The sequence below is a fragment of the Cryptomeria japonica genome, chromosome 11 (assembly GCF_030272615.1).
Source record: "Cryptomeria japonica chromosome 11, Sugi_1.0, whole genome shotgun sequence".
Lineage (NCBI taxonomy): Eukaryota > Viridiplantae > Streptophyta > Pinopsida > Cupressales > Cupressaceae > Cryptomeria > Cryptomeria japonica.
In genome coordinates this window covers 115,806,949-115,818,803 of record NC_081415.1, presented here as the reverse complement: position 1 = coordinate 115,818,803, position 11,855 = coordinate 115,806,949, and the positions used below count along the sequence as shown (strand labels likewise).

General features: G+C 36.1%; 1 protein-coding gene across 1 annotated transcript; it reads left to right on the top strand.

The window, feature by feature from the left end:
- Nucleotides 1–443: 443 nt before the first annotated feature.
- LOC131037623 (protein ACCELERATED CELL DEATH 6) lies at nt 444–9,673 on the top strand. The gene is made up of 4 exons (XM_057969813.2): nt 444–905; nt 993–1,049; nt 1,141–1,511; nt 8,643–9,673. The coding sequence occupies exons 3-4, from the start codon at nt 1,191–1,193 to the stop codon at nt 9,513–9,515; spliced, it is 1,194 nt and encodes a 397-aa protein (XP_057825796.2). The 5' UTR covers nt 444–905; nt 993–1,049; nt 1,141–1,190; the 3' UTR covers nt 9,516–9,673.
- Nucleotides 9,674–11,855: the final 2,182 nt, after the last annotated feature.

Here is an 11,855-nt window from a genome sequence, read left to right as displayed (position 1 = left end):
TTATCTAAATATGCTCAAGTCAAATCAATTGTTGAACATCTTTAAGCATCTTCACTATCAAGAAATTATACTACAAAATTATATAGACAATAATGAATATGCCTCTTCACATGTCAACTTAAATATACTTTTCTATGACGTAACCCTTGCACCCTTGCACCCTTTTCTGGTGCATTTGCTAGCATTAGTAAATTTTAAGGTAGGTGGTGCTGAAGTAAAAATCGAATGAGCCAGGCATGGTGTGTAAATCATGCATGCCGATATTCAATTTTGAAAACGATATTTCGCACCCACTTCTTTCAAAAATTCCCCCCACTGCACTTCGTTTTTCTTTTATTTCTTACATTTTTTCCTCTATGAAAATGGCATATTATCCTCTTAGAACAACATCCACACAATTTTGTGAAGAATTTTTTTTCTGTTGTCTGTTATCCTTCAGGGGCATTCATGATTGTAAGCAAATAGGAGAAAAGAAAAGAAAATGAGGAAGGAGCTCTTCCTTGCTCTGGAGAATGACAATCTTGGGGAGATTCAATACTTATATGGGCAGGACTCACGTGTTATCAACGAACTTACTTTCCATGGAGAGAATGTGTTGCATATTGCAGCAAGGGAAGGCCTCAAAAATATTGTTGACTGGATTCATAATGATGGATCCTTGGAATCCTCTTTGGCTAAGGTTCAGAATGATGATCTCAATGCGCCACTGCACGAAGCCGCAAGAAATGGTCATGCAGATGTAGTCGAAAGTCTCCTTCAACGCTGCTGGAGTTGTGCCTCTCAGCGTAATAAGTTTGGAGAGACGCCTCTAGCAATAGCTTGTAAGTATGGCCACAACGACACAGTTAAGAAATTGTTGAGAGAATATAGTCGTGGGACTGTAACCCAGGAAACTTAGGAGCAAGGTATAAAATTACACACAATTTTTTAAAGTTGAACTATATGGTAGGTTTTCACATTCTATGGAATAAGTTGGATTGAATTGAATACAGGTGCAACCTCTACAATCGAAACTCATCAATCTACTAGCCAAACAACTTACAAGGATGGTAAAAAATTTACACATTTTATTTTTTCAAGGTTGAAATATTAAGTTTGTTTTCTCATTGCATGGAATAAATTGGTTTGAATTGAATACAGGTGTATTGCATGCAGCCGTGCAGAGAGAATGTCTTGAGATTGTAGAAGAAATGCTAAAGCATAGTGTTTGGCAAGACTTAATGATAGAGCAGGATAAGTTTGGAAGGTGTGCAATTCATGTGGCAGCCATTAATGGCCGTTGGGACATAATCGAAAAATTTATATCCATAAGGCCAGACTGTGTGCAAATCCGTAGTTCAGATCACAAATCTGTTCTACATTTTGCTGTCGAATGCAATCCATATGAGGTAGTGAAGTTGCTTCTAAAAGACAAAAGTGATTCAAAAATAGCGGAAATGGTGAGTCGTGATCATGACAATTTACAGAATACAGCATTACATATGGCAACAAAAAATCGAGTGGATCTCCAGGTTTGAAAGCCTTAACTTTGTCAATTTTCCTGTTTTTCTAGTTCTGATAATTTATTTTTCTCTGTTCATTCTAAGTATTGTTCAGGGATAGGGTAATTACTTATTGAAAGGAATTTGAAAATACTCCAGTAGCAATTTTTAGCTAATATACCCACAAGCACAACAAAACAGAGGAAAACAGGGCATTGAAAAATAGAGTAGAAAAGGGATTTACATTAAAGATTCATTGGGTTGTCTTCTAAAATCTTATTTCTTTGGTTTTTTATGGAGCAAGGTGTCAAACAAATGTTTGACTGTAGTTGAAAGTAAGTGTATTGTTGGGCAAACTTTCTATACTATATTCAAGAATATGATTATGAACAATGGTAGTGATCGGTGTCCCTAAGAATGTTGTAGATGTTGTAGTATGAGTACAATAGAAGACTATCTTTGTGTAATAGTGTGACCAAAAAAGTAGGAGTAACTTGATTAATTCCTTTGTGTTGTCTTTCATACTCATGTTACACCAATATGTTTGTTGATTGTGATTGTTTGATCATAATATTATGAGTCATTAGCCAAAGCCAAAAATATCAACTTTTCACATGATATATTGCAATGTTTCCTTCCTCTTATACATTTAACTAATTTGCGTGCAATGTAAATTCTTCTGCTTATACAATCCATTTCATCTCAAACTCTTGTTCTTATTACTGTAAACTAATTTTTTGGGGTTTGTGCTTGAGTAATGCTTCATAATCCAATAAGTTTTATCATCATTATGAAAAAGGTTTGTTTATGGACATCCATCAAACCATAATTGGAGGGGAATTTTTTTCGATAGATCTGCAACTTACATAAAATCATGATGTAGTGTCCATCCTAAGACTACAACTAACATCTGCCTTTCTTATTCATGACATACCATTGGGTTGTCTTTGTTGCAGAGATTGTCCTATTTGCAAGGTTTTTTTGTTTAACTGCCATTTAGGGTTTCTTGACAACAAAGGTTTCAAACATCATGATCTGTCTCTAGTACATGAGTTCTCGCTTTTCAGAATGTCATCTCAACTCTATCTGAATGTCATCTCAACTTTGTCCACTATTAACCTTTTCATTGTTATGGTAGATATATACCTCATCATGGCTCCAATGACAATATAATCTCTTCAAAATGAATAAGAAAACGTGTTTGACACTGATTGATACTTTGTTGCTTTCATGATTATGTTCTTTATGGTTAAACTACCCCTAATTTAACAATGCACCCTGCCACCTTTTCGCTTTTCCCGGGGTCTCATTGTGCTCTATCCTCTTATGTAAATATCTATGTTAATATTAATATTATTATTAAATTCTGCATAAGAACATTATCAGGAATCATATATTAAACATACATATTAAACACATCTTCATGCATACCTCCAAGAGCAAGGATGTTACTGCTTGTAACTTAATAACAGTTCTGATCTCATTTGATCTGACTTGATCTGATCTCATCGATGGTGATATCGCTGGAGGCTTTTGATTCCTTTTCTTTATATCCCTCAATGAGAGGGAGGGGTCAGACCTCTTCATCATGTATGCCCTTTGGCAAGAGACACCCTGTCACCATTAGCACCCTTTGAAAGAGTGCAACTCTTTATTATTTCTGCCCCTTAAAAGGGACACGACCTTTCACAATCAGATCTGCACTTATTTAAATATGATCTGCATATCTGATTTTCCGAATTCTCCCCCCTCAAATGAGGTTCTCTTCTCCCTTTTATATCTCACGTTTGAGAGAGTCACAACTTATCATTTCATGCCTTTTGACCATTCATTAACTTTAATAATTTTAATTATATTTAATTACATTCTTTTATATTTTAATTAAATTTTTCTATTTTTTATTATTACTTATTATTAAATTATATATCAAAGTAGGGACATGTGACGTATTCACACATTGCCCCATTGCAAATGGGGACCCCTGCTTTTTGCTTTCTAGGGTTAGTTTTCTTTGCTTGGTTGTCTAGTCTTGGCTACTAATCTTTGCATTGGAGAGTCGCCAGAGAGATCATTAGGATAGCAGGGTCTGCTTGAATTGAGGTGGGTCAGTAGGTGGTCCAAGTCAGGGTCTCTTTGAAAGGCTTCTCTAGGTCAGGCCTTGCTCTAGTCTTGGGGTTATGTCTTGATTGAGTTTGGGAGAGTCTTTGCGTTATGTCTAGGGCCTTGTTTGATACCAATTTTACCCTTCGAGGAGAAAAGGACATGAAGATTGAGCATGAAAGCTTGAGAGTTGAATGAGGAATTTGGGTGATAGTGTCAAATTCGCTCTTGACACTTCCAAAGGGACAAGAGTGAAATCTTCCTTAGCTCCCTTTGATTCCTATTTTGGACAAAACCTTCGTCTGAAGGCATGGATTGGGGGGAAATAAGCTTGAGTTCACCCTTGGAGATGCCTTGGACAAACGTAGACATGGAAATTTGGAGAGAAGGTCAAGAATTGAGCCTAAAACATGAATTTCGCTCTTGACCCTTCCAAAGGGTCCAGAGTGAATTTCCTTAATCTCCTTCTCTTGGTCCTAATTTGCCTCATAAACCTTATCCCTTTGACGTGGTTGAGAGAGTATTGATGTGTGAAACAAAGTGAAGTGATGAAAAGTTAAGGATTTGAGCGTAATTGCAAATTTCACTCCTAACCCTTCCAAAGGATCCAGAGCGAAATTTTTCTAAGCTCCTGACCCTTCCAAAGGGTCCAGAGCAAAATCCTCCAAATGACTTATTTCTTCACTAGGGACATCAAATGTTGGACATACATGGCAAGGAAGGGATTCAAAAAGACAAGTCTAAAGCAAGATGAGTGAAAAGAAGGAAGAATTGAGCCTAAAAGAGAAAATTCGCTCCTAACCCTTCCAAAGGGTCCAGAGCGAATTTCTTAAAAAGCATGTATTTTCCTCACAATTTTGAAGCAAATTGCCATCAAGGTATTTTCCTAAGATGGTTTGAAGCTAAACAAGCAAGCTAAGAGAAAAATTTATCAAGGACAAGCCTTGTTTTCCAAATTTCGCTCCTGACCCTTCCAAAGGTTCCAAAGCAAAATTTGTCTAAGCTCCTGACCCTTCCAAAGGGTCTAGAGGGAAATTCTTAGGATAGTCTAATTTCTTGTCAAAAGCATTGAGTAGACACCACTTTGAGAGCAAGTTGGCTTGAGTATGATGAGATAAGGGTGGAAAGGACAAGTCCTAGGCAAGTTGAGTGTGGATAGTCTAGAAATGCAAATTTCGCTCCTGACCCTTCCAAAGGGTCCAGAGCGAAATTCCTAGAAAGACTCTCTATTTTGCCTAATGCACTAAAAGAACCTTCTTTTAAGCTAAATTGATGGTGAATTGACTTGATGGTGATGGAAGAAGGTGTGACAAGTTAAATTCAAGGCAAAGAAGGGGTGAATGGAAGATGAATTGAGCCTAGGAAGAATTTCGCTCCTGACCCTTCCAAAGGGTCCAGAGCGAATTCTCCTAAAAACATATATTTCCTCCTTGTTCAAATCAAAGTTTTTGTTCATAGGACATGGTTGAGGGAGGATTGATATATTCTTGCCTTAAGAAATGAATTGAGGTGAAGGCAATGATGAATTTGAGCCAAGAAGAAAAATTTCGCTTTTGACCCTTCCAAAGGGTCTAGAGCGAAATTCACCTAAGCTCCTGACCCTTGAAGAGGGTTCAGAGTGAATTTCCTTAGGAAGCCTTGTTCCTTGCCTAAGCCTTTGAACTAACCCATTCCCAAGCATTTTTTAAGGCAAAACACTTATTTTTGATGAGGAAAGGTTGAAAATGAAGCCAATGATGAAAAATTGAGCCTAAAGGAGTAATTTTGCTCCTGACCCTTCCAAAGGGTCTAGAGCAAATTTTCTTGAAACCTCCTTTTGCTCCCAATTTTTTATCAACCCTAGTGTTGATTGAGGTGTATTGAACTTAGAGGCATCCTTAGGCATGCATTTGAGTGAGTTGTGACCACAAAATGTGAAGAAATTGTGCAAAATGCAAGGTTTCGTTGCTGACCCTTCCAAAGGGTCTTGAGCAAAAATTTCATTATAGGTCCTGTCCTTGGAGAGGGTCCTGAGCGAAAATCTCATTATAGGGCCTGTCCTTCCAGAGGGTCTAAAGCGAAGTTGATCTTAATGCCTTTTTGTTGATGGTTTGAAATGAGAAATACTATGTTAGGATGAATATATCATAAGTGCTTGACACCATTTTTTGTTTTCTTTGTAGATCAAGAAGGCCGAGCTAGAAGGAAGAATAGACAAGGGTGACCTCTTCAAGTTTAATCATCATCAAAGACACTTCAAATGTGTGAGAGAGGACTCAAGGTGCTACTAAGTTGAAGGACTTCAGGTGTTCAAGGAGTTGCACGTAATAGACTAAGCTATCCTCAAAAACCTCATTCTACCACATGGAGAAACCACAGGATGTCAAAAAGAAGGATCTTACAAACATTTCCAAGGCAAGATGAGATACTAGAGAAGGTGACTTGACCATGACTTCCTATCACCATAATGCAAAATCAAGGAGGCTTCATCAAACACATGAGAGTCAAGGAGGTACATCATTCATCAAGTACATCAAGGACGAAGGAGGATCAATCGAGGTCAGTGCAAGGGTACGTTGAAGAAGCAGATAGTTTCAGAAGAGTTAATCAAAGTTAGCTTCTCAACATCACCAAATTGAGTATCAAAAGAGATATGAGCAAGTACTAGACAAGGTGGCATCTCAATCACTATTCCTCTAGTCAGATAGGTCCACATCAGCATGTCCAGATTCAATGTACTTGACTCACCAAGTGATGGCACAAACTTCGAGGCACCTACCTCTGCTTCCTATTGGTTCTCAAGTTTTGAATGTAATTTTCTCATTGGCTAAGGGAGTTTGTTGTAACAAACCCTAATTAGGATTTTCATCTTAAAATCCTAGCCATTGATTGTAAATCAATCAGAGCCATTGAATTGTAAAGATCTCTCTATATAAAGCTCTGGCTCTTCATTTATAAGGGTTAATAGTTAGTTCATAGAGGTTAGAATAGCTAATGATCAATAGTGAATAGAATAGACGTTAGAGTAGATTAGGAAGAGAAGGCATGGAATTGTTGCCTTGATTGTAAATGAACTCCATTTTCATTGAAGTTATGGTGAAGTGTGTCGTTTCTTTGCAATATGCATGGTTTCTTGTTGAATCTTCATTTTAGATGGTAAATAATTAGATTGAATGAAGGAAGTTATTGAATGCACTCGCGTGGAATCCGCCTAGTCCAAACCACTAGCCTCTTGTTGATTGTAAGTGTGCCTTGCACGGTCAATTGGCATAAAATGAGTTTAATCTCGAATCGTTACGCGTCTATTGTTCATGCATTAACTTGAATGGTGATCAGTCTCTAGTGGTGTAACAATTTGAATATATTTGAAGCATCCCTTAGAAGATCGCATTGAGTTGGTGTCGGATTGTTCAACCTGATGGTGAGACCCAACCCAGTAGGACTCCACCTAGTCGTTCATCTATATCCTTGCATTCTAGGTCCTAGAATAGATTCTCTAAACCCTATGCTTTTTCCATTTCTTTATCTTCCAGCCAGTAGATAGGATTCAAGTTCTAGCAGATTAAACGCTCAGGCAGTCGAATGTAAGTCCCCATGTTAATCCAGCAAAATTACATCACACCACAAGAGCTTATCCACACGTAGAGACCCTACATAAAAGAACCTTGGAGTCTTCTTGAATGATCCTTAGGCGAAATCTTCAACATTCGAGGAAATTTTGTTCAAGCGAGGATAAGATAACTTGGTATTTTATTCTGTGTTCGCATGTGCATGAAAAACACATCAACAGGTTATTACAAAGCAACACTTGAAATCCCTCCAAATGAGAAACAAAACAAGAATCATGATTTCTCTTAATAACTGTGCATTCAGCAAAAAAAAAAATGAAAACAGAGAGAAAACCATTAAAGGCAAAAACACTTGCTTGTGTTCTACTAGACTCCATTGTCTCCCACTGAAATGAATTTGTTATCTTTAGTCAGTAATTCATACTTGCTCTGGGGCTGTTATTGTTGTAGCTTTATACGGTGTACTCGGACTCTGCATTTATAATGGGGCAACTTTTTTTTATGTTGCGTGTTTGTACCAGCTACAAAAATTTCAATTTGTGTATTTAACAAAGCCGATTGACTATTGTCCTATATACTATTGGATTGAAGCCTGAAACCCTAGAAAATGGTAAGAAGATAGATCCATAGAAATCATTCCTTCAGAAATCCCAAGATGAATTTATCTATAAAAAATTTATGAATCACTCATACTTCCATGTGAGAGCATTTGTTGCAGCATATTTGGTCTTCTCTGTCCCGCCATGATTGCATTGTTGTACATATTAAAGTCCAAACAACATTGGTATTAGTGAAGAAATTCTTTATGAAAAGTATCAGATATGTTGTAGTTGCAAACTTTGCAACTACCCTAGTTGGCATGCTCTCAAAATGTGGAAGCATAGAAAAGGCATGTTTTAATAATGCAACCTCTCGATGCAACCCTGTCTACAAGAAACATCTGCCCTGCATCCCTGTCTACAAGAAACATCTACCAGGCTGCATGCGCTAGGTGTCTATCAGGGTTAGCCGAGCAACATAAAAATCTGCAAGATACATATGTTGATGCCTCCTATCCGTTAGAACCATCCAAATGAAACATTGGTGAATGCTGAATATTTTTTTGTTCTCATTGTTCATTGGTCAACATTTTTTCTTTAAATTTTAATAAAAAAATAAAAAACTGTTGGAAAAATATGAATGACAAATCAGAAAAACAATTTTTTTTTAAATTTCATTTTTAAAATCCAAATACTGCAGACATTAGAAAAAATGATTTATATTATACTGATATTCTCTTTGAAAAGAAATTAATAGACAATTAGCTAAGCAAAAACATTATTCTCCCCTAATATATAGACGGACTAATAAAAAAGACATTCCTAAAACTCTTGGCAAATGAATTATATGATGTTGTTGTTGATTGTTGTTCATAGTATATTTTTTATGTCTTTATTTATTTTCATTGAAAGTTGGTTACATTTCTGCAATATGGCTAGAGGTGTAACGCAACACGGTTTTGTTGAAAGTACAGCTACTGGATCTTCTCCTCTCATCTCCAGTTGTAGATGTGAATGCCCGTAACATTGACGGCATGACTGCACTTGACATAGCATCTGCAGGATCTCAAAACAACTCCCATTGCCCAACCATCGAATGGAAACTGAAATGCGCCGGATCAATGAAATGCACCCGAGCAATGCACGCTAGAGGCGAGCCTAATACAATTCCTGATGATATCGTTAATACATGCATGGTAGTGGCATCACTCATTGCCATCGTCACATTTGCAGCCGTCTTTCAAATCCCAGGGGGAATTGAGGAAGATGACAAAACCAAAGCACAGTATGGAGCTGCCAAGCTGGCATTACATAAACTTTTCAGATTGTTCGTATTCTCTGACACTGCGGCCTTCATCACCTCCCTCTCAGTGGTGGTCATATGTTTAATTAAGCGACGGTGGCAAGAAACACATTTGGGGTCCTTAGTTCCACATGCACTGTCCAATATCTCTGCGGTGAACCTGATAATCTCAATCTTCTGGACTGTAGTAGCATTTGTGACTGCCACTATTCTCATCACAGTACCTCGAGATCTTGATAAATTGAAGCATCATGAAGCTTTCACCAAATATCAATCGCTTTGGCAAAACGAGATATGGCTTGTAGTCGCCATACCATATTTAGTTGTACTTATCTTCTTAATTGTTGGACCCCCGTTTGCTGCGGAAAAAAGAACTTTAAGGGGAAATTTGGAAAGGCTTCTACATTGGGTTAAAAGGACTTTGAGGATGCCGAACCTTTGCAAGAATGCTGTGAAATTATATCGCGATCTGGGTATTTTTAAAATCTTCCTTTGTCAACTTTCTATAATGACGGCTTTTATTCTCATCATGTCTTTTGTTTGAGCGAACTGTTTTGTAACAAATTTCTTTTTCCATAAGGTATATTGTAAATTGTAATTCTTTTGAGAGTATGTATCGGTGGTCTTAGGACAGGGGCAAGTACTTCTTATACTTTATAATGACGGCTGGTTGTCTTTATTTGGAGACATATAAATCTACTGAATTTTATTACACTTTTAAAATGAAACAATTAACAAGTAATCTTGAATATTTCCATTTTAATTTTCTTTACTAGTTTGTTAGTTTTGTGAAAAACAAGAATCAATTACATATATTAGCTTAAATCTGTAGTATAAAATGTGTATTTTATAATTTTGTATTTAATTTTAAATATGTATATCTAAAATATAATAGTTTAAATACACATGTTATGTATAAAATTATATATGTATGGAGAAATTTGTATATTTATTTTTATTTAATTTTAAATAGTTTAATGGAATAATTACATATTATTAACAATTATTTTTAAACATGTTTAAGAGCAATATTCAAAGTTTTGGTTAGGATAACAGCAAATTTGTAAAAATAAAATAAAATTATGACATGTATTGTTGAAAAATGTGCATTTGTATATATTGTCCAATCTTTATAATGTGATATATAATTATAGTACCTAAAGGAGATTTAGGGATGCATATATCACAATAGTTAGATATTCTTGGAAACATTTCATATGTTATTTATAATAGAGATAAGTATTTAATATGAATTGCACACTAGAAAAATATTTAGTATTAGAAAAAATTAGCAAACAATACCATAATACCAAAAATTAATTGAAGGTGACACAATTTTTAAGGCTCAGTGTAGAAGTACATGAATTATGTAATACTACTCGGCAATTTTGTTCAAGCATGTTTCTACTTGCTTGACTTGGTAGCTGACCTCCACTCGGTGCTGGAAAGCTGATTTTCCCTATTTTAACTCCCGTGAAGACTTTAAGCAGGCGTTGGCTCGCTCCTACAAAAGCACCAAAGTGGTGTGGAAGAAGATGATGCTACTGATTTCTGGCCCTTTTTTCACTGAAGTTGCTCCTAAATCAATTCCTATATGCTCTATTTTGCTTTAAACTTAGTCAAATTGTTTCCTTTACCCCTTCCTACTAACAATTATTCCCTTGAAGTACCATATGCGTGTCTAAAGAATGTGGACTGAAATAGGACCTCGTTTGATGATTTCAACGCTTCTTCAAATCTCTTGTAAACGTTGACACCCTAGTCACCTGTATGTTCACATTGCTGTTTCTGTCATTGTTATCTGTTTTTTGGCCGTCTTTTCTAGCTTTTTCACCTGATTGCCCTTTCTATCCTACATCACTGTCATACCACATTCCATGCACATGACTGTCATATAACGATAGTAGACAATTCGTCTGTCATTTAGTTGTCCTTACTCAAAACTTTGCTCACTGCTAAAAGCTACAAGGACTGTCATTACTTCTCTGCCATTCCTTATTTTCTCATGCACTTTTCAGATGAGAACCATTTACTTTGAAGGCCTATCCTCCTCAACTATTCGACTGCCATGATAAAGAGGACTGTCACCTTTTTTTTTTATCGATAAAGGCAGAGCCATATTAATATATTGATTCATAAGAGAGATTACAGCATAAAAGCCCAGATTTCCAAAAAGCCCAGAGGACCTAAAGATAGACAGTATGAAACTAAATCCCTGAGTATGCACAGAAAGGGAAACTAACTCCAAAGCCCTCAAAAAATTTCTGGGCTCGGGATGAACATAAGTTTATCTCATAAACATTAAACCTTATGAAACCTCCTCAGTCTTTTAAAAATATCTTCAAAGTTTAAAGCTACAATAACAAAGTCTTAGCAGAATTTATGAGAGTTTAATTTTAACAGAGAACTTTTTTTTTTTAAAGAGGACTGTCACCTTAAATAAGACGACCTCTTTTCATTTTTCATGACTGCTCTTTACTCTCTCATGACTTTACTTCACATCACTACTAGCATCTCATTGTTGTTGTCCATGGCTGTACTTCTTGACCTGCGCTCTAGCTTGTTCAAAAATGACCTTTATGACTGTCATAGTTGCCATGGATCATTTGACTGTCCTTATTCATGTTATGGCTTCACATATCACTTCCATTTCTTGGTTTCTGTAATGTCCCCTTATATGTTTCTTAGGAAATAGGGAACTATTACTTACAAATCAATTGCAAGAGACTACTATTCAAAAATCTTATGAAACATGAAATTCTTTAATAAATCTTACGAGAATGATAATTATGATCTGCTATATAATTATATAATTTATATCTGATTATATAATTGATATCAATATGATGTTCAAGTATTATTTGATGTAATAAGAGTCTTGATA

Coding starts and splice junctions, on each gene's coding strand:
- LOC131037623 (XM_057969813.2), top strand. CDS start 1,191: ATGCTAAAGCATAGTGTTTGGCAAGACTTAATGATAGAGCAGGATAAG. Junction 1,512..8,642: donor AAAATCGAGTGGATCTCCAG/GTTTGAAAGCCT, acceptor TTGAAAGTACAG/CTACTGGATCTTCTCCTCTC.